The 24,186-nt window shown below is 40.3% G+C and overlaps 1 protein-coding gene across 1 annotated transcript in view; it reads left to right on the top strand.

Annotated features, from left to right (window-relative positions):
- fbxl17 (F-box and leucine-rich repeat protein 17) overlaps positions 1–24,186 on the top strand; it is a 259,221-nt gene that overhangs the window by 163,579 nt on the left and 71,456 nt on the right. The window contains exon 9 of the mRNA XM_059336420.1: positions 18,852–18,928. Within this exon, the coding sequence (XP_059192403.1) occupies positions 18,852–18,928 (77 nt within the window). The remainder of the gene's footprint in view (positions 1–18,851; positions 18,929–24,186) is intronic.

Below are 24,186 nucleotides of genomic sequence, written 5' to 3'. Positions count from 1 at the left end.
TAAATATATTATTCCTCTTCATTCTAGTATTTCTGCTGCCCTTCCTCTCCTCTCCTCTCCTCTCCTCTCCTCTCCTCTCCTCTCCTCTCCTCTCCTCTCCTCTCTTCTCTTCTCCTCTCCTCTCCTCTCCTCTCCTCTCCTCTCCTCTCCTCTCCTCTCCTCTCCTCTCTTGCCATCATATCTTTTTCTCCGCAGAGGGTGTAGTGAGGTTGACAGGCAGTGAGCTCACAGTTGTAACCTCCCTGCCACCATGCCAGGCGAGGCGCCACTTGAGGGTTTGGCTGCAGATTGAATAGCTCCCAGAGATGTCATATTCAGACAGCCTCCCTGAATTACATTTCCTGGTCTTCCTGCCTGGCTGCCTGCATGCCTCCACCAATCAAATAGCCTGGAGTTGCCATGTGGCTGCCCACTCCACTCTCTCCCATATGCCCTTTCTCTTCTCTCTTTACCTCACCCCCCTCTTCTTCTCCCCCACTTACCATCTCTGGGGTGTGTCCCTCACAGAAATTATTCCTTCACTACTTGTCGGGCTATCCAACCACTGTGAGGCAGACCAGCAGATGGGCGATCTGATTGGCTGTCAGCTTCTGTTTATTTCCTTGCTGTCGGGATGTCAGATGAGATAAAACATTGTTCTGCTGCATTTGTCGTGTCCTCTCTGTGGGGCTCGTGAGAAATGAGAAAAGTTTAGGTTATAGGACATGTGGTCCAACAGATTGGCCCACGGCTGTCAGAGAGGTGTCACTGCATAATTTTTTAAAATACATTTTCTTTTTCGCTTTTATTTTTGACCACCTGTTTTACTTCGCAGCCATTATACCTCACTCCTGCTGGGATTCAACAGTGTCATGAAAACTTAATATTTGAGAATTGTGGGAAAAAAAAGACCATAAATTATACAATTTTGGCTTCAAAATATGATTATAACAATGCAGACATGAGGTCACTTACACAAACTTTGCTTTAAAAGAGATTTTGGCAAGGGAATTATGATCATAACATTTCAATAAAAACAATATCTTGAAAGTGTATACAATATATAAACCCACAGGAGTTCAGCTGAAAAATTGAATAATCATAGCATGTGTTTGGCCCAGGCCAGTGATCCTCATTGTGGTTTTCTTGTTACTGTGTATGACCTGATCTGGCCAGAAGGTGGGTTATGTGAGCTGGAGAAGAAAAGAAGCCCAGTGAGGTTTTATTGTGAGGGAGTGGAAGAGAGCCCCGGCTCATATAGCTGTCCCTCCATAAATTGATTAATGAGGAACAGCTTCATGTGGAAAACAGAATGGATCGCACACTGTAAGGTACACACTCACAACACACACACACACACACACACACACACACACACACACACACACACACATGAAAATACTTTGCACAGTCATCCAAGTGCACTCTTTGGAAGCGAATGGAGTTTGGCTTTCTCTGCTAACAAACAGGTGGTGGATTGGACATTCATACCCTCACATATACAGACACACACATATACAAAAACACACACCTCAGGTGGTGGATTGAGCTCCCATGCTGTGTGGATTTGTGTCAAAGCCGAGACATAAAACTAAACTGGCAGACTGGGAGCCGTACCACTCCAACCCTGCAGTCTGCTGCTGTGGGTCGACTTTCTGTATGTGAATGTGTGTGCACATGGATATTTAAGCATAATGTATGCAAGGAAGTGATTTTCGCTTGCCCATTAGTATGTGTTCAAAACTTCTTTTTTATTCAGATTTTTTGCTTCTGTTTTTCAGATCAGCCCTCCAGCCTTTGTTACTGCCCTTTCTCTCCCCCCTCGTCCTTGAATGTTAGCTGGATACTGGAGGGTGCTGAAAAGTTGTTGGATTACAGAGAGCATTATTACTGCTTGAAATATGTTCGTCTTTATGTGGCTGCATTATCACCCTGCACAATTAGGATTGTCTGAATTCACTCTGGATGACCTCACCGTGCAGTATGGAGGCGAGTTCTTTTGTACTGTGGTAATGAGGAACCATGTGCACAAGCGCTTTCTTGTGCACATATATGTTCACAGACATATGGTGAAGCACATACTTACACATCCACGCAGGCCTCGGCGTGTCATGTACGCAGACTCCCAGCATGCTGATTGTTACGCAGGCATGCAAACATGCTCGCATGTCAGTGTGATGCTTATTATGGTTGTTTATGGCGGTGGAAATTAACATTCTCTACGGTTTTGTCTCTTACAGGAGGGGCTGATTCGCACTATAAATCTACTTGATCTGCGTACAGTGTCATGGCGTATTACACACCCTTTAACTGCGGCTTCGTCTTGCAGCGATACCACATCGTTGCGTCTACACACACACACACACAGTTGGTGTACAAATCCCAGCCGCATAGCACCCCGTGTTGCCTGTCTCCGGCCCATGCTGAGTGTGTAATGAGCGGAGCTTGAGTAAGATTAAGGCAGATATTGTATGGCGTTGGAGGATTGGTTTCACTTTGAGCCTCAGTGTTGTGGCAGAGCGCACTCCAGTGCTTCTGCTGGCTGGCTGAATGGCCAGCAGGATCCCCACTGTTAGTCTCCTGTCATTTGTCATAGCGTTTTGCTCGACACTGCTAATGTGTTTCGAGGCAAACACGTACCACCCATCGGGGGGTATTTTTCTTTGGAAATGTGAACACTGTCGTAAACTGTAAGGGAGCGCGCTGGGATGATGACCATGAAAGGATGAGAGGCAGTGGTAAAGAGAAAAAGATAGTAGTGATAGAAGAAGGGTTGTTTGGGGAGGAGAAGAGGGGGGGTCTCAGATATGTGATGTGGTTTGTTGGCTCCCTGTGAAGCACATTAGGAGGGTAGAGGGGAAGTGATTGTGAGAAGAAGGTGGTGTTGCGGGGAGGGAGGGAGGGAATCAAAGAAAGTGCACATAGTTTAAAGAGAAGAGAGAAAGAACAAGGCCAGAGAGAGAGAAAAACAGGATAAACAGAAACAGAAAGGGCTGAAAGACAGGAGAGGAAGACAGGCTGAAAAGCACAAAACATTGCGAGGCAGAGGAGAGGAAGAAAGAGAGGGTCCCAAGGACTGTTATCATCTGGAATCTATAGCGAATGGATGGGCGGCATGAAGAGGCTATAATCACATCCATCAACAACACTGTCTATTAAAGCCTGTTCTTCTGCTCTGTCTTCCTGCCTCTGCCTCTCCAAACCGCCAGTCGTGGTCAATTCTCCAGCACACTAAATAGAAGATCTTTGTAAAGATGATGACTGTTATATCAATAGTTTTAGAAAAGAAAGAGAACAATGGCTTCCCTATCCTCTTGAACTACATCCTCTTCCTCATGTTTTCAGGTGAATGAACAGCTCATCGACATTCAGTATTTTTAGAAAGACAAAGATGGACACACACAAAACCAGAGACAAAAGTTTTTAAACCCAACAGTAGTGTTTAAATGTAATCTTTAAAGTAAAAGTGAGGAGTTATATAATTATTTATGATTTGTACAGTTCCTTTACAGCAGTGATTCCCCACCAGGGGCACCCTAAAGTACACCTAGGTATACTCTATATCCTGTATATCCATATATTAAGTTAGCTGCAATGTGAACATAATATGTTATCAAGTAAAAAAAATGAATATGCTTTTGAATTTTCTAACTAAAACTTATGGCTAAATGGCAAAAATGGCTAAATGTCTAGATTCTGTTGAAACATCTGAAATAAAAGATTTGGAACCACGACTAAACAGTACATGAGAATATAACTTTATTGTCACTGTGCAAAATAGTATTTGTCCCATCTGGCAGCTTATTGAATCACACAAACGCACAGAGCACAAACAATAACAATAAAGCTTATTGGGTAACAGCAATACAAATACCGTATGGGGTTATATAGAATACACAAAATTTTAGAAAATAGCTTACAAAAGCGGAAAATGTTTGTTGCGATTAGTTTCCCACTATTATTACCCAGTTTGTATGCCCCCATTAGAAAGTTTTTCTGTCTTCAGAGCGAAGAGAAAAATGGTGGAAAAGTACAAAAGTTCTGCTGATTATGCACCAAAATCTAAGTAAAGGGGAATGCATTAAACATAAATAATAATTATAAACAGCATAGAAAAGTGTGAATTTAGTTTTTGTGACACAAATTTTTTTTTTTTTAAAGGAGAAATATGCTACATTTGCAGATATTCTGGGGGGACATGAGGGGATAAAGGAGATGATAATGAGCCCTATTTATACAGCACTACTTATACACTTCTGTATATAAAGCACCTAAACTCCCCTGGACCCCTCCTCTCTCTGTCTCCTCACCCATTCTCCTCTGTCCTCCTCTTGCCTAAGCTCTGTCTGCTTAGCCAGTGATAAGCCACTGGAGCGTCGCCTGGATGAGACTGCTTCAACAAATTCACTTTGCTGTCAAGCTAATAGGATTTTGTTTCTTCAGCCCATGCTATAGATGGCATCTTTGGACATGAGGAGAAAGAGATGAGGTTTGGTGATGAAGAGGCATTATGAGAGAAGACAGCAACTTCAAGGGGGATAAACCACTCTTCTTCTTCTTCTTCTTCTTCTTCTTCTTCTTCTTCTTCTTCTTCTTCTTCTTCTTCTCCCCCTTTCTTTCTTACCCCACATCTCATCTTGTCCCCCCCTCTCCTATAGCATGAAAATCTCGTCACTTTTCTTGGCACGGGATCAAACAGCGCGTTCTGTCGGGGAATTCATTTAGGATTCTGGCTTTTTCGCGATGTGTTTGGGCCAATGAGCTGGCGAGCCAAGCAACATCTGTTTTCATGAATACCTAATGGCTGTGTGTCACCAGAGTCAAACGCCTGCACCGAGAGACGATCCCACTGTTATTACCATCATGGTTATTTAGCCACCAGTTTTTCATTAGGATCTTTTCTCTTTCCTGTCCCCACGGAGGGAACAATTGGATTAGCAGCTAGTTCTACAGTATATGTTGAAACCCTCTGCCCATACTGCAGATTATTTATTTTTCATGTGGGGGTTTTATTTGTAGTGCGCCACGTGTGTTGTATTGGTAAGGTGTGATACTTAATAATATAAAATCACCACCAAGGGAACAGGAAGGCATTATGTGCTGTGAATCAAGCAGCAATCAGTGATAATATCCACTGGGAGAAGGTATTAGGTATAGGAAATACATTTGTACCCTAGAATTTTGTGGAGTAGTACTTTGTTAGAGTATGCCACTATTTAAGGTTATTCAAATGTTCAAATGCTCCCCTTGCTCATGTTGCTATGGAGACAGTGGCTAACAGGGGTCATGGTCTGGCATATCCAGACATCTGGTCAGAGGTCAAGAGTCGGGGGTGATTGCTGCCAGGTTCATTCAAGCTGTAAAGTTTTACATTTTTATTACATGTGAAGTGAAATTTGAAACCTCGGATACACACACATACAGGGACGGGCTGGGAATGAAAAATGGCCCTGGACTTTTTGCCTCAGACCGGCCCACCAGAACCCCCCCAGCAATACAACACCACCCACACAACCCATGCCACACTTTATGTAAACAAGATTACTGGACAATATGTCTAACAATAGCTTTCATAAAATAGAGGGAAAAGAGGAACAAGATGTTTTTAGGAGGAGGCAAGAAGGAGCACTTTGTGGCACTATGGTATGAGTAGCAGTTGCAAGAATCCCTGGAACCATGAGACCAGTGAAATATCAATATATATTTTTTATTATTTTTTGCTTTCTGTCTGATGGAATACAGAAAAAACTACTGGCCTGATTTTCATGAAACTAAATGGGATGGTGTAGAATTGACCAAGGACAATACAATATATTTTGGAGTGGATCCAAAACAGTTGCACAAAATCATTTTCACTTTTGCTAACATTGTGAGATGGGGCATATTTAATTATTTAATAGATAGAATTTAAAGATACTATTTAATGGCTCACCTAATCTGTTTCTCTTCCTCTAAGTTGTCATACAAATGCTGGAAACCACCTTTTAACACAAAAAATGTGATACATCTTCTTTGTAGTGTACATGTTGTTTCCATATATCCACATAAAGCTCATGAAACACACCAACGTCAGAACGACTTCCCAGCTCAGAAAATGGGCTCATACGAGGAGCATGTGAATGCACCATTGGCCTTGGCAGAGTTTGGCGCTCTCAGAGAGTCATTCTAGTTTTTAAACATTTTGATTGCATCAAGGGACTTCAACCTCTTCTGTCTCAGCTTTTTTCCTCTTTTTGTTTGTCCATGTCGCTCCACTCCACTATTTTTCTAGATGTCACCACAAAGAGGCTGGCCCAGGTAAAGTTAGAATGGACTGGACCAAAAGTAATGGGCTGGGAAGGAGAGGCTGACAGATGTAATACCTAACCGCACTCGCCTGGGCCAGTCAGCCACACAGCACTTGGTTATTTTTATTTAACTGGGGGCTGGGCTTATTTATTTAAATATATTTTGCGTTGCATCGGCCCCATTTGTCAAGCTGGGAAAACTCCTGGTGCTCCTGATGGCCAATCTGACTATGAGCTCATATTTTCACCTTTTGACTTACCGCTCGGCGCTGTGACCTCATCTTGGCAATATTTGGAGTTCTGTTTTCCCGGAACAACATTTTCCAACTTTGTATGTGCATTCATGTGTGTGTGGTACTGATGATTGTTATACTGGACATGTTGAACTAGTTTCATGGACGACCTAACGTCTCGTAAAGTGATGAGACAGAGTGTGACGATGTGATCCAGCATAGCTGTGGTTGTAGTGCGGTTGTCGCGCTCCATCCCTTTAATGCTCTCTTTCCTTTCACACTCCTCCTCTTTTTCCTGTGTGTTTTTTTCCTCCTCTTCTGGTCTCTTTTGCTTTCTCTTCATGTACGTGCTGCTCATGTGGTTTCTTTTGAAGCGCACTTTTAGCAAAGGGGCTGTCGTAGTGCAGTCTACTCATGTCGTTTGACTCTCAGGAGAAAAAAATAAAGTATTGCAACTTTTGAGGAAAAGACTGTACAAAGTGACAGAAGCTACAAAAGGAAAATAAAAGGATGACAGAAGCCACAGTGGAAAGCACACATTTCCCCCATCGATCAGCAACACTGTCCAGTTGGGTATCTGCTGTCTCTACTCTCCCCGAGTCTTTAGAACAGTGTGAGTCCATTGATTAGTCTTTGTCATCCTGGTGTGTGTGCTGGTACACCAGTGATCCTAATGAAGCTGAGTCCACCCAGCCGAGCTGTAGGAGCAGCGAGCAGCAGCACCAAAAACGCCACAGCTCATTCGCTCTCAACAGGAGCCGACTTATGAGGCAAATTCAACGTAATTAAAGCCAGTCTGTGTAATTGAAGCAATCCTCTCTCTATCATAGCAGCAAGAAAATTACACTCTGCAATATGACTTGTTGGGCCATTGTACGGGATTTGTTGTGGTATAATTCAGTGGCCTCCCACCCTCTCATCTTGTCCTCCCCCGTTCTATCTTCATCCCCCTTCTCCCTTCCTCTTCATATCCATTAGCCTAATGAACACCCTGCAATTTCCTGCCACCGGGACAAACATGGCACACAGTATTGTTCTCCTCTTTTTTCTGTGTGTGTGTGTGTTTATGCATATGCAATTGGCATGAACTCACTCCTGCATGTGTGTGCCGTTGTTTGTGCATGTGTGTTTGACAGAGAAAGCAAGCAGGAGCGAATGCGTCGGTAAGCTCTCATTAAAATAGATGGCGGTAATCAAAGTGCAGAGCAATTAGCCATGGCTGAGTGGGCGGAGGGTGTACACTGTGTGTTACCGTGTGCCACTGTGTCAGGCCTATTGGTAAACATCGTGATAGTTCACCTCTCACTGCGTGTGGACATGGAGCAGAAGAGTTACGATATGCAGCCCTGAGGGCCACGCTCACCTCAATTTATCGCAGTCAGACTGGCTGTTTTCTTTAGTGCCTGAAACAAGGTTCTGTTATTAGCTGCTGGTTATTGGTTGTATTATCTGCTCTGCAAAGTCCCATTCATAATGAAATGCTGTAGTGTGTTTTTGACAGGATTTTCAGAGAAATAGAGGCCTGTTTCTAAAACAAACAACAAAATACATCTTATGAAATTCTTTCTGTTAATAATTGAGTCATGAAAAAGAAAACTTTTATTCTTTAAAAAAGTTCAAAAAGACTACCAGTAAATGGGAATATTTTAAACAGTTTCAGGTTCAAATCTGTTTGCCAAAGCAATGTCTCAATCAGAAAACTCATTGTTCCAGTCTGAATTATTACTGTCACTTTCTATGAAAGGTAAATGCAAACAATGAATCTTAAAACAAAAGAAAATCCTTGATTAAGTTGATTTTCATCAGAAAAAAGGTTGAGATGTTTGTTCTGCACTGGCACGTGTTTTCACCTGTTTGACAAATATATTTTGGGATCAAAATGCTGTACTGAAAATGCTGTAAATGATGTAATACTTTTGCATATTTATTTAACTATTTAAGATTTTTTGAAGATTAAACATTTTAATGTAAAGTTATCTGTACAGTGTGTATTGTATCGCTGAATTAGAACTTTTCTAGCTGATATGTGCAAGTGTTGAACAGAACGGTAAACGGTAAAGAAGGTAATGATTTTGTATACAAATAATATAAAAACATTAAAATCTCTGTATGTTGCATGTAAGAGACTTTTTTTTTTGGACCTGAAGCTAACCGTTGTGCTGTTCCAACAATCATTTCCCGTTCAGAAGCTTTGTAATCCAGACTTGAACTGTCATCTGGAGACATTTTAAAATAAGCCACAATAATAAATGACACTGACACAGAATTTGATCATTGTGTCACTGTCCCACGAATGTTGTTAGCTGTCCCCTAGCTGTCCATGATGCCTTGGGTTAGCTTGTGTCTTTCCACCAAATCAGAGGCTGTGTTCCTGACTGTGAGGCAGCTTGGACTAGTAAGTTTGGCTATCAGGCCAATGGCAAAAATCTTAGTAGCATCCTGGCCTTCTCCCAGCGCTTTTGGAAAATGATATACTGCCCTTGTGCGAAAATAGCTGAGCTGAACTTGGAACAGGGATGAGATGATAGTTGCATAAACTATTAATTAGTTTTTTTACCCCATGATTCTTGAGAATCAAAAATAAAGTGTGAATTTTCTGCTAAATCAAAACACACAAGCCTATTTTAGGCTGTGGCTGCCATAATGAAACACATATACAGTGTGCTGAGTATTTTCAATGCTCTGCCTCACTGCATGCTTCTGAAATAAGAGAGACACAAAAAAGCAGATGCGTCCACTTTTTTATTCCCTGCAGTGACATCTATCATGGGCAACCATCTCTGCCCTAACTGTTTGTCTCACATGGGCAGAGCTCCACCAACTTTCTCTGCACAGACAGACACACACACACAAACACACACACACACACACACACACACACACACACACACACACAGAGTCACACAGGCACAAACACCACTGTGTCAACCCAGACCTGAGCCTGTAAGTGTTATCGCCATCTGCCACGGGGCAGTGCTCATCCTCTCCTGAGTTATTTATTGTGTTATATGGCTGAGTGTGGAGGCAGATAGAGGCCATGGCATTGCTTTACACAACCCAGTTGTTCATTTACAGGTCGGGATCTCACTTGCATGTCCTCCGGGGAAACCGCTAAGGTGCAACTGGGGATGGAGACGCAGATGCAGAGTGAAGAGCTATCAGAGATCCACGTGTGAGCGATGTCAGGCCAGTTTGTTTTCCTCTGGCAACCGAGGAGCCGCTTGAAAATGCTGTTTGTGCATGTGCATCACGGAGGCCCGTGAGCGTTGGCAAGGCAACAGGCTGTCCATTTGGATGAGCTTAAAGTGAATAACTGCCACTTAACCTCACAAAGTGCTTAGTTGGCTTTTCCCCCTGTTTTTTTGATGGACAAATCAGCTAGTTTGTGAGGAAAGCTTGTTTTTGGAGATGGTGAGATTGTTGGCTGGAGCTGCAGGTATTAACAGCCAGGACTTTACAGGTGAATATAGATCTAAATATCTCCAGAAATGTTATGCGCTTTTGAACTCTGCATGATTTAATGTATACCTGTAAAACTGCTTTATGGCCATTTGCTCAGAGTAGAACTCTATATTGAAACTTTTGCCATTTGTGGAGCACTACAAGTGCTTCACTCTGCTATTACTGTATACCTACAGCTGGAGCAAAAGCTTCAAGCATTTAAAGAACTCAGCCGTCACTGAGGACGAGAGGAGACAGCAGCTCATATAAGGACTTTAGTGTTTCTGCTTTCCGTTGGCTGTGTTGACCTGAAAAGTGTGCTCATTCTGTGCTCGCCTCTCCTTCCCCAGACAAACAAAAAAAGAAAAAAATGAAGCACAGGTTGGACAGGAAAGCCAAGGATGATGGGCATTTATGGCTCCAGTTATGACCCCATCGGCACATTTTTGAGCAGGCTGATGACAAGCTGCTGGAATGCCCCGCCGTTTTGCAGAGTCGTTTGAAAACATGATTAACGGTGGTGGAACACAATAGGAATGTGATTCTCATTTGAGCGGTGGGTACAGCAGGCTAGCCTGGGAAATCATCCAGGCCCTAATTGCTGAAGCAGACCCTGATTCAGACGACTGGAACCTACACACACACACACACACACACACACACTCATACAGATAGGGATAAAAAGTTTATCTGAAAGCCTTCTGGCTTCTGGATTTATAAGTCTTTTGTTTTGTCATGACAATAACCAAATATGGGATGAACTCACAGGGTCACAGTTAACTTTAACAAGCTACAGTACTGAGTGGGAGCTTTTTCTAACGTGTAAGTGTTCCCAGGGGTCTATTGTTAGTAGGTTGTTTCATCATTTTATTCCTCATTTTACAGTCAACCCATCTTAAGATGTATGTCATATAAAGACAATGAAAGCTGTTGGTGTTGCATATGCAAGGCAACAAGTTTAAGTTTAAGTAACTTGTTTCCTGAAGCAATGACAAAATTTAAAAAGTTAAAAGTTATTAAAAATATTGTGATAGATCTAAGCGTCAATTTTCTCTTTTGTTGAAGTTTTTCCTCCTTCTGAAAGATTGTTTCACTACGAAAGCCCGAGAGCCAAGTAAAATAAATAAAATAAATGGTGATTCATTTCTGAGTTCTCTCCTTTTTTATGACTTCTTAAGTAATAAAAAAGATACTTTCTAAGTCATTAAAAGGAGAGAAAACCTTTTTAAATTGTTTTGTCTCCTTTTTATGACTTAAGAACAGGCAGCATAAGTTTTGACAAAGTTATCTTTTAAGTTATTAAATTTCTGAAACAGGTTGGGGAAATGTTTTGCCAGGATAAAACAGGATGGAAAAAAAATTGATTTGGTTAATTTTTTTGTAAGGACAACAAGTATAGTAATCATTTTTTTGGCCACAAGACTCCGAAGTGCACCACTACACCGTGTTCTAAATAGAGATTATATTGTGTGTTAGAAAGTAATGTATCATTACTGTCATTTTTTCTTTTGGCTAGAACTTTCAATATGCAGTTAAATGCTAATTAAAATGGATTTTTCAAATTACGTACTCAGAAAGATTTTCCTGGCAAAACCTTTTTTTCTCCACCTGTTCGTAAGTCATAAACACCAGAATAGAAAACAATTTCAACCAGTTGTATTTGTTTTTCTCACTTTGCCACTCAGGGCTTCTGTACTTTGCTGGTATTTAATTGAGAACGCAATTTTAATTGTACCCAAAACCAGCAATAGAACAATAGTCCAAGTCAACACGTATTATCCGAGGGTCAGCGATTTCAAAAGCAATGAACATGTTCCCTCTCATTCAATAAAACTCGTATTGCTCCATTTTAAGATTGTTGTTGAAGTATTTGCTTACTGAAGGGCTCTTTTGAGGTATTGGATATTTTTATATCTATTTATATTAGCCCAATGAAAAAAGTCTTAAAGTTTTTTTGTCCAGAGGATTCCAGAAACTCAATGTTGCACATCGCCTGAGGAAGCAGAACCATGCTTCCTTACACTTGCGTATGGATTTATGGGTGATATAAAGAAAATTTACAGCAAGAATCATTTTGCAAGAGCGTTCTCCTCAGAAGTATAAACCCCCGTCTTGCCTTGCTCTCCTCCTCTTTGCTGCTCCGCCCTTCCATTTCATTAAGTCTAAAGACAGCCATGGAAGTCTGAAGCCTCGTCTGTCACCGCTGCTGCCTCCTCCTCCTCCTCCTTTTATGTTTTCAACCTCTCCCTAGACCTTCAACTGCTTTTCTTTATACATTTCATGCTTACTTTCTTTCTTTTTCGCCCTCTTCACTCGAAAATCATCCATTTCTATTTCCCTGCTCCCTTTGTGTGGCTCGACAGCCGTGTAATTGTGGTCCGTGTGAGGAGCGGGATGAGACGAGGCCTTGTGTTGGTCAGCACCGTGCTAGTGTACCTACCTTCAGCCATTCTCCCAGCAGCCTCTTTGTTCCTGCTCCATTGTGATCGGCGAGCTAAAGAGAAGCGCTACACATGTTGTTTGGCTGGAAGACTGTCTGCAGTCTTTGTGATAAATATGGACCTCTGTTTCTCTCAAGTATTGTTACTATTCTTCCTGGTGCTGTCTGTCTGCTTGGATACCTCTGGCTGTGCTGCATAAAAGAAGATTAGCCTCACCTCTGAGAAACACATGCACGCATTCACACAAGCACAAACAACACACTCTGCATATTGACACACACAAACACAAGGCTGTCTCTCACTGCCTTTGTCCCTCCTTTCCTGTCCCACATGTCTTTGTCTCGCTTTAGACTCGTTCCAGTTTGCTGTGTGTGAACAGTGATCGGGAAGGCAGTCGGAAGCAGAGACGTGGACTTGAGTCATTGTGACGTGGACTTGAGTAGACTCTAGTCACTGTTTGTATAACTTGCAACTTGACCAGACAGAACATGACTGACTTTGACTCAGACTCATGCCCTGACTTTACTTAAGACATTATTACTGCATGACTTGACTGTGTTAATTTAATGTTTTAATTTGAATAAAATTATGTCAGTAAAAAAATAAAAAAAGAAAAGAGCTAAAATGAGTATAGAGTGCACAATATTAATCTTAAATAACATTTTCAAGTGAAAATGTACAAAATTTTAAAGTAAATTTAAAGTATGACCATCAGTTGTGAATGAACATGCTCATGATTTTGATAAAAAATTAATCCGTTTGAAACAGAAACATACTTTTTTTTTTTTTTTTCATACATTTGCGCACAACAGAATTCACAGCACCCTGCATACTGAACTGTTTCCCCGTTGATATGTATTGTCCTCTTCCTAAATCTGAACCAAACCTTATCCCTATCCATACATCATTAAACAGGAGGGAGATACTATTTGACCCGTGGGACAGACTTTGACACAACATCTGTTCTGGAAAAACGACTCCGTTCCAAGCCGAATGTCAAGCACATTGGCAACAAATCTGAAATCGAATTTAAGGATTCGACTGATCTTTTTTTAATGGACGACAAATACAAAGTATTTAATTTCAGTCCGTGTGAACTAAACTTTGCTAGCTCTTGTGTAGAGTGAACTTGTACAACATTGATGACAAGCTCATATAGAGATCACGGTTGATCAAACGGTGAGCTTGGATTAAGGGATGATCACTAGGCTTTGTCAAGCTTTAACCTCTTGTTGTACAACAAAACACACACACACACACACACACACACAGAATACAGTCAAAGGCCAGTTGTCCTATAGGGGAGCTTTAGGTCCAGTATATAGAGCTCAGAGAGTATTCTGCTGGTTGGTCGATGATTTGATTTTCTAAGAGCTAATCCTGTTTTTTTTTTCTTCTTTCAAACACTGGTCAAGACTGTAAAAGTACAAAATACAGAAATGGCTTTGCTAGTTGGTGTTCATGTCTCACTAACTGCTTTCTATAGGGACAAAGGTGAAGAGAAAACTATCACTGCCATGGCCTTGGCTGGAAAGTCTATTTTCCTAACCTTCAGTATAGCACTGATGTGATTCAATCCCTCTGATAATGCAAGTCTACACTCTCTCTTATATTATTCAAAAGCTTCTCGGAAAAAAAAGAAAAGAAGAACTCTGTACAATGATGCTATTCAGTGCACATAAATAGCATTTTAATTAGATGACCTCTGTTCAGCTTTTAAGGAATGAGTAGCAATGGGACCACGGTAGTTTCTAAAAAACAAAATCACTTTTAGTAAACTAATACATTGTATGGAGCAGAGGTTGAGGCAAATATGTTCCAAGAGCAAATTCTGGGATTATAATTAATTCTGGGAAATAAAAATGGATGTTTAAAAAACACCTAGGCTCCTCTTTCAGTGGCATTTCGACCATGATCTCCACTACTTAGCTTGTCATACCTTCTGGCCTCATTTACATGAAATGACCCTGGAAAATGCTTTTTGTTAATCACAAGATTAATTAGTGCTGATATAGTTACCATGGTTTCCACACAAAGTAATTGAGTTTTCTTCCTAAAAACTCCAAGGGAAGAGCAATTACGTATCAGCATGACTGTTTTTTTTTCTCTTCATGGAATTAAAAGACAAAAAATTAAATGTATAAATATATATATATATATATATATATATAGCTTCATCTGCAAGTACAAAATGTTACATCGGTTATAAAGTAAAAAAACTTTTCTCTCCTTCGGGTCGAAGAAGCGCTATATCATTTAGGAAAAACTCTTATTTTTTTACTACAATTCAGCCTCTTCAGAGTGGAGTCGAACAAAGGCTAAATTCTTTGGCAGGCAGCATTAGGCTGGCAAGAAAACAAAATTAAATATAAAAGATGTTTTAGGGTTAGGCAAAGTCCTCAAGGTCCGGTTGTGTGGCTCCAGTAATTCAATTTAGATAGAAAATATGTGTATGACTTTGTGTTTAAGGAAGAGAAATTCCCCCAAAGCCTGGGAATGCCAAGCATCAAACCAAAGTTTGATTTGTTTGTATGAGACTGTAAGAATGAGATAGAGAGGAGTGACAGTTTGATTATTTACCTCTAGCTGTTTGTGCCGACAGCGCGCTGACAGTGACCCAAACACACTCTGACCCCTGATGCTCCCCCTCCTCCCCTCCTGCCTGCTGGTTACACTAATCGCTTAAACATGCAGTCTCTTAGTTGTCATGGAGACTGTTTTATTGTAATTTTATTGGAAAAAGTGGCCTTGAGCTGCATATTAGATAGTAACATAACTATAACAAAATGCTTTTTTTCTGGACTTTTTAATGCATCTATAATATTTATAGGAGCATATTCTGCCCTCTGTGGCAGTGCAGACAACTTGCTTGCCTTATTCACTTGTCATCATCATTTCCTCCTCATCTTCCTGCACTCCTTTGTATTGCTCATTTTTCTGTTATAGTTAAAAATCATCCTAATTAACCTTCCCCTCAATGTACCCTTCATTTTTGTCATCTTGTAGTGTCTGCCTCCTCATCTCCTCCTCCACTTATCCTCTCCTCACTACACTTCTTTTTCTCGCTGTTTCCTGAATCTCTGCTGACACATCTTCCAGTCTATCAATTCTCCTCTTTGTTTTTCTTTCTCACACTGCAGCCCGACCATCATCATGATCCTCCACATTCTCTTTGTCACTTCATTACTTCCTCCTCCTGCCGTCTTTTCCTAATCCTCATCCCTCATGCCTACATCAGCTGCATCATCCCTACTTTTTCCCTTTCCTCCTTCCTCTTGAATAAAAGTTTTCTTCTTTTACACATTCTCTTAAACCTCTGAACCCCACAACCCACTGGTGGGTTTTTAATGACACTTTTTCTTTTTAAAAGTTGCCAAAATTATGCCAATTATCATAGCCAGAAAATGTCAAAACAGAAAGGATCACAGAATTTTCACATTTAACAGTCCTGGAAAGAATCATGTGCGACAAACGCTTCCAGCACAAGTAACCAAATTGAAGCTTGAAATTGTAATATTTCATAAAAATAAAAATGTTGCCAAAAATAAACCATTTGCACTAACCAGACCCTTTAAAAACCAACAAATTCTGCACTCTTTAATGCAGCTTGGAAGCAATGAATTGACACTAACAATCATGTGACAAAGATTTGGCAAAACTCAGACTGAGGAGCAGAGGGGAGAGTACAAGCGTAGAGATTGTAAAATGTAAATAATTCAATATATGGAATTATATCATATAGAGCTCCCATTTATTTTCAAATATTGGTAATACTTTTAAACACTTGAAAAAACAATTTATATATTGCATCCATTTTATTCTACTTTTTGTAAAACAAATTAGCAAAGAAAGGTACCTTAAACATTTTTATTTTATGATTTATTGCTTTTTTAATACTACAAAAACATACATAAATGAGTTCTCCCTTTTTTGAGCCATGATGTGCCGTTTCCATAGAGGTGCAGGACTTGTATATTGCAGTGAAAAATGAGGCCACAGTGAGTAGAATATATCAAAAGTGTAAAATTGAAACTGCTCGAGGTACAGAGGGTTAAATCTGTAATGCATTCCCTCATTCTTCCCTTCATCCTACCTTTCACTGCTCATTCCTCCTTCCTCAGCACCACCAGCAGCTTCTCCAGCTCAATCACCCTGCCACACTGTTGACTTGCTCTCCACTCTGCATCCTAATGACCTCCTCTCGACATTATCTCCTGTAGCATCGCCTCTATCTAAACGTTCAGTATGCACACCGTGTCCAGCTGTGGCTTTTGTCACAGGCTCTGTACATTATTGAAAGCGAGCGGATCACTAATTCATGTCAGCTGAACCCTATGGGGGTTTGAGTGGAGGTGGGTGGGAGCTTGTTGCTTCTTGAAGGCCTTTCATGTAGCGTGATCCATGCCTTAGCCGTCACAACCCACACCTCTGCTCTGGCCTGCCTCGTCTTCTCTGCTGTCTCCTCGCTCCTCTCATTCCCCCTTATTAATGGCCTCTAACTCCTTCTTCTTCTCTTTGCCCCTTGTTTCCTTAGCTCTTAGTCTCCCAAGATGTTCCCTCTTTGTCTCCATTCAACTTCCAGCTACTGTATAGAGATTTCCACTCACTCTGTTTCCTCGCTTTCCATCTCTCCTCACTCCCTCCCTCATTCATTGATGTCTGATCTAATTGCTTTTGCTGTGACACTGGGGACCGGGGCACGGTGTAACAAGCTCCCAGAGGATGCACTCCGCCTCGGCCTCCGTGGCCGCATCCCTGAATCGCTGCTCTCTTTTTATCTGTTTCCTCACCAACTCTTCCCAGTGCATTCATTCATTAGCAGCTGTAATGCCATCGCCCCGAGACACACGGCATGATATTGTGATCCTGCTGGCTTAACTGAATTTAATCCAAGGCTGGGCCACAGCACGACGTTCGGTCAGGGATGACCAGTTGCTACAGGTTTTTTTTTTCTATTTTTCAACAGAGTTTTTCTTATTCACATCACAGAGAGAGAGAAAGAGTGGGAGATAGAAAAAGAAGGAAGAAGGGCCTGATGGAGAGAGAGAAAGAGAGAGAGAAATAAACAGGGAGAGGTGGGAGGACAATGAAAAGGTAGGAAAAGAACAGCCTGATAACATGGAGAGGCTCTCAGGTCTGCCACAACAGAAATTTAATAGAAAAGGTGAAATATGAAGATGCAGCCCAGTGAACTAAAGCAGACAGGCCAGTGCACATTTTAACAGCTTTGGCTTCACTCACAAATAAGGATTTCACAAATAAGACACACATTTTAACTTTTCTCTCACTGGCATCTTTTCCTTTTTGATCCTGCGGTGTGATATGTCACACATCAAGAGACATGCACAGATTGTGTCATGTCAAATGAATCCTAGAGCAAAAAACATGCAAGCTTACAAAGCATGCTATGTTTGAGAGGAAATTTCACTGTATTGAACTCTGTTGATTTGCATCATATTTCTACTCCTGTTTGCTAGATAGTGAGGATGTGGCATAAAAAAACAAACAAACAGGAAAAGCTCAAATGCTCTCAACATTTCCTCCTGCATCACTCTTGGCCTACAGTGAGATAAACCAGTGAATTGCAAGTGAATATGGGCAATGCATTTCAGAATAACCTCAGTTGTCAGTTACGTGAGTATAAGCAAAGTACACAATATTGTTCTGTTTCACTTTGACATGAAGCTCAATGATAGAAGACAGCTCGACATCACTTTTTTCCCCGCCTCTGCTTTCACATTAAAGCAAGAGCTGTACAGTGTGTGTGTGTGTGTGTGTGTGTGTGTGTGTGTGTGTGTGTGTCTTTTTTGTCTCATAAATATTCATGATAGAACACCAGCATAAAGATCAAAACATTTTCTCCTGAAGGTTAATAGGTCAAATGCGTTGATCAAAATCTAGTTGTTGCACACACTCCTCTCATTAGAGGCATTTAAAGAGAATTATTTGATACAGATACTCTGATCTTCCCCTTGGCCCTCCCTGGTGTATACTCTCTCACTCTCCCATACACACACACACACACACACACACACACACACACACTCTGTAGGTCCTTTGGGCGCAAGCACCGGGCTGAATGCAGATATCCCTCTTTGAAGTAAGCAAGCTCCCTATATATGTGTGTGTGCGCACAAAAACACACACGCATCACACAGTGTTGGTGCACGCTTCTCTAATCAGATCAGGTGTTTAATTATTAATGTATGTGTTAAAAGAAGCAGAATATGTGAACAGTTCTGACCCTGCAGCTGTACTGTTTAACCTTTACTGTGGAGTAATCCTGTGTGTGTGTGTGCAGCAGAGGGAGTTTCAGAGAAATAAAGCCGCTGTGTATTTGTGCATGCATTTCATTGTTTTGTGAGGCGGGTCAAAATTGCCTTCAAGCAAAAAGCAAAACGCAATATACGGAACAAAGATGCCTCGGGTGACACTTTAAACATTTGTTCTTTCTCTGTGTCTCTCTGTAGGTGTGTGGAAATCATCGCCAAGGAGGGGAGAAGTCTGAAGGAGCTCTATCTTGTGTCTTGTAAAATCACAGACCACGGTAGGATACTTTCAATCACTGTCCCTTTGTTGCAGTCAACCTCCAACTTTATTATCATAACCATTATTACCCACAGTCACTACCATGATTCAGGACTCATTTGATTTTACGACTCGCCCCCTTATGAGACCTACAAACAGTAAAAATATTATTGAAAAGTTTCACACAGAATAAAGTAATGTTCGCCAGATCTCTTTAGTGCAGTTCATTGATGATAGTCTAACTTCAAGAAGACATTTTTTAAACTCAACCAAGACAGCAGCAACTCTCAGGCGGCTTAAACATGCAATACATCATTTTGTGCCACTAGGGGTCTCTTTTCCCAGTTAGTCAGTGTTCATTGTTCAGGAGGTTTTCACCAGCAGCCAAATTGTTCAAAGAGATCGCCTCCTCTTCAAAACAAATGGATCAGATGATTCAAACCAGTAAAAACACTGAATTAAACAATTTGACTTTAAAAATCAGTATTTCTCCAACGCAGTTTGGCATATTGGCAGTGAGGCTGCTGCTAAAGTTTCCTCAGTTGGTTTCTCTGATAACGTAAGATCCAAAAGTTCAGAAGGTTTTTACTTAGGGCTGACTTTATCTGTAGAGGTATCCTCCTCTCCAAAACAAATGAACCAGATGATTAAAACCAATAAGAAAACAGCTTCACCTTAAAAAAAAACAGTATTTCTCCATTGCAGTTTGGCATGTTGGCAGAGGGGCTACGAGCTGAGCTACTGCTAATGTTTGCTCAGCTTGTTTCACTGATAACATAAGATCAAGATGTCCGATGACTAAAATCCTTCCATTTGTTAAAACATACTTAGAAACAACTGAGATATATTCTAAAAATGTGGAAACTTTTGAGTACACAACTCAGCAAATGTATATAGGCTATAAAATACGCCTAGTTGTCATTTAAATGCAAAACTGTTACATATTATCTTGTTAAAACAGACAAGTTGGTGACAGCTGCCTTTGTGAATTCATATGTGAGAAGTTAAATATTGTGGCTTCAAAAGAAGCATTGTTTCAGAGCACAGTATGTGACGTATGTGATGACTGCTCCTGGCAGGACTTCTATGCGTTTGCTTGTGTTTGTGGATTAGATGTATTTGTATTGTCTGACAGGCGACATACATGCTGTTTTCCTACCCAGCATACAGACAGGCAGCCTTTATATCCCTCCAGCTTCATCTCCCCTTTTTATTTTGTTTACACTTACCTCCCTCCTCTGCTTGATTCCACTCTGCCATATGTTTTGCAGAATATTTGAGTCTTTTATCAGCTACACTACAATGCACAGTTGGAGTACTTCAGTACTGAAGCATCAGGAGTTGCAATGCTGACTAACACTGCTTGCATGAATTATTTGATTCCTTGTGTGGCAGTGTTTTTCTCTAGCTGTTGCAAAGCCATTCTGTGTGTTTGTTTGTGTATGTGTGTACCCTGGGAGTTCCGCAAATGAAAGCTACCAGCTGTGTAGCCAACGACTGCTTTGGGCTTTTTAAGAGATGCTCAATATAACACAATCCGAAGTTTATTTTTGGCATTATTTTATTTCTTATTATCTTTGCAAATAAAAATGCCAACTGTGCTCAGTACGAAGATGTTTGCTGAGTTTGATTTTTAAGGTATGCTTAATTTGTTTCAAATAAACTGTAGACTCCTCCTAATATGGCAACTTCAGATGAGTTTATTTTTCTTTTGAACTGAAGAAAGTATGTGTTTTTGATAGTGAGGCTTTAAACCTACTTTTTGTGTAGGATAATATTGCTTCAGTTGTTTGTTTTTTAACTTGCTGTTGTCTGAATGATAAGCCTATTGAAAGCTGCACAAAGGGATTCCTGAGATAAGAGACAAACAAGCCTTCTGCTTATTAGTCTCTTGGTGTTTTCTTGAGAGCTTAGGCTGTGTCGGGAGCTGTTTTTGTCTGGGGCCGTAAAGCTCATTGAGACGTTTTATGTGATGTTGGGATGTACAGATGAACTCGACCCGTGTGATGCTGCATTATACCATTTCCATACAGGAGCCAATGTGTGATGCAGACTTGAACACATGTGCATTCATATCCATAGAGAACTGTTGCAGTTGTCTCAATTGCTTTTTTCAGTGAGGTAATGGTTTAAATGTCTTCAAACTGGGAGCCAACAGGAAGTTAGCTGGCTGGGCCAGAGGAAGTCTCTAATGTGCATGCTCTTAATTAGCTAGAAGTACTCTGGTGGATGCCTGAAACAATCTGTTGTGGCATACCCACGTATGCAGTAAGCAACTGTTAAAGAAGTGAAGAATAAAAATTGGTGATGATGAATTAGAAAATTAGGTGCTCTTCAAGGTAAGGGCAAGTAGCTGAGTCAGAAAGAAAAAAAGACTGTCTTATTCTTGATGGAATTACACTGTGTTGCTTGGCAATTTCAGAAGCATCCAAGGTACCCTGATTGTACATTAAAACTACTTTATTTATATGTGGCAAACCAATGTTTTTTGATTTTACGAGTCTTTATCATAAGTTTAGCCAAATTTAAAAGTCATTAAGGTGTAATGTCACCTCGGTCAGATGTCATGTCAATGCTGCCTACTTCAAGAGACAGGTCACCCCTAAGTCAAAAATACAAATTTTTCCTTTGACCTGTAGTTTATTTAACAGCTTAGATATTCACATTAGTATTGGAGTCTGCCTTATATTGAATATAATGGAACTAGATGGCACTTTGCTTGTGGTTCTCAAGTAAATGGTAAAGGCACACATCTGTCTGTGTGGTGATGCAGTTGGGCAGTTTTGTTTGGTAGAAAGAAAATAGTTTCTAAATGAAGGATAAAGAAAAGGAAAAAGACATTGCTTTTGAGTTTTTAAAGTGCTTTTGTTCACACTTTGAGCACCATAAACTGAGTGCCATTTAGTTTCGGAGAGAGAAGGCAGAAATCTCTACTCCCGAGATCTCCAACACTTGGTTACTCACACCAGAACAATCTAGATTGACGAATTCAACTACAAGAAAGACAAAATAAAAATGCATTTTTAAATCTGGGATGAACTGTCCCTTTAAGTGACATCATTAGACAGTTAGCAATTTACAGCTCCAACTTGTGGCTACTTTTCTGATGGCGCTCGATTACCCCTCATCTTTTTATTCCTCTGTATGCTGCCATTTTTTTGCCCATCCTGTCGTAGTTTTACTAAGAAGTGACAACCACTCTGGAAAAAAAGGTTTTTAATGTCTGGCACTAATTGTCCGGTTATGCCACATGTGTTGCCACAAAGTGTAGGGTCAAATGACGAGCTGCAATTTGCTGCCGACTTCTGTGAGTTACAGTGACAATAATCACCTTGACCTCTCTGAACCTGAACCTCAACTGCGTGTGAGTGTGTGTGAAACGTTACGTGGGCGTGTGTCCAGTGGTGTTTGATTAATGACTCCAAGATCACAATAGTACATTAAACCAGGAATGCACACAACCACCCCTGTATATATCCCTCTCCCTGTGTGTGTCTCTCTAATCATTTTGACCAAGATGAATTGGTGATATCTGATCTTCTTCCTTCACTAATGACCCCTCCGGCCCCCTTTTGGCTGATGATGGGATCTGTGCGTATTTATGTGTATGTGTGTGTGTGTGTGTATGTCCAGGATAGAGATGCCTGTTGTAGAAGCTCTGTGCACTAACAAAATGATTGGTGGATTTCCTGCTTCGGTCTTCAGATAAATTAAATAACAGAAATGAGATTTTACATCAGCCAAGTCGGCCTCCGTTTTTTTCCGCCCATCTCCTGCGCTAATTATTTTTATTAATGGCCTCTCTGAGTGCATTTGAGATGTCCACAAGCCTCTTACGTTTGAGTGTTCTGTTTTTTCCTCCCGGCTTTCGTTTCCTGTGTGATTGTATAGGAGCTTTAAGGACGGACAGACAGACAGAGAGACATTAAGAAAGGTTTAGATGACAGAAAGAGAGAGCTGGGCAACATGTAATTTTACTCCCAGCGCAGATGGTTGTGGAGATTATTTTGTGAAGAGGAGGAAACAAATGGAAAAAGCGAGGATGGAGCTTTTTTGGCGTAATGATCTTACTGAAAGCCCTATTAGTGCTGTGAGGAAAAAAAAACTTCCTCCCTTTCATTACAGAACATGAAAACTAATTAGCTTGAATAACATCTCTGTTGTGTTCAAGGCAGCACGGATACTTATCAGACACCTGGATTCTTTGAGTCACATGTTTCATGAGACATGCATTTAATTTTGACACACCTAAGTAATGACTGTTGATGAATAATGGTCACACTGCTAAAAGATGTTGTTAAAAGCATCCTTGCTACATTTCTTCTGTCCTTCATTCCACACTCCTTTTAAATGGTGCTTACTCATCTGTTTGTACACATTTTGTTTTATAACTTTTCAGGCACTTTTGTTGTTGTTGTCTCTGACATTTTCAAAAGCTTTTAACACCTACACACACAGGTTCATTTGCACACATGTGTATCAACACTGTAATATTTACCCATAAATCAAGACCAACTATAAAGGCGGATTATTGAAGGGCTGAAGGTACAAGCAAGTTGCTATTATTAAAAAAATATTTCTATTAAAGTGAGCAAACAGTAATTTTTTAGTAATAATAATTATTAGTATTAGTATTATTGTTATTATTATTATTATTGCTATTATAAAATGTTAATATTTTCATCTTTTTCAAACATCATTGCAATTATTTTATGTTATATTTAATTTATTTTATTTTATTTTGTTTATATTTTATATTTTAGATCTCACAAACTTGTTTTATGGTTTTAATATATTTTTAAGTGTTTACTTGAATTTATTTATTTAGGATTTTCTTATTGTTATTGCTCCGATTTCTCCTGTTTTTAATACCCGAGTTATTGATTTTATTTTGAGCTGCAAAAAATGAGCTGCATTTTATTTTGTGAAAGGTGTTATATCAAATAAAAGTTTATTATTCTTATTACTATAGTTATTGTTGTTGTTATTAACACAATAACATTTAATTGTATTGATATATGATTAATTATAGAGTTATAATTATTTTTAAAGCAATTGACTCCTCATAAGTGCGGCAAAGTGTACCCAGAAACAGCGTATGAAGTATCCTCCCTAATCCAATCAGACACCTGGAGTACTCTGTAGTTCTCCAAAAACAAAGAATCCATATGGAATACATTTAGCATTACCCTGGAACCCAAGGTTATTTAGATAATACAGCTCATCTTTCCAAATTGGGACCATCCAGCTGCAGGCCTTTGAACAATTTCAAGTCCT

Source organism: Centropristis striata, chromosome 7 (genome assembly GCF_030273125.1).
Source record: "Centropristis striata isolate RG_2023a ecotype Rhode Island chromosome 7, C.striata_1.0, whole genome shotgun sequence".
Classification (NCBI taxonomy): domain Eukaryota; kingdom Metazoa; phylum Chordata; class Actinopteri; order Perciformes; family Serranidae; genus Centropristis; species Centropristis striata.
Note: the sequence above shows the minus strand (reverse complement) of the source record. Positions and strands in the feature narration are given on the sequence as shown.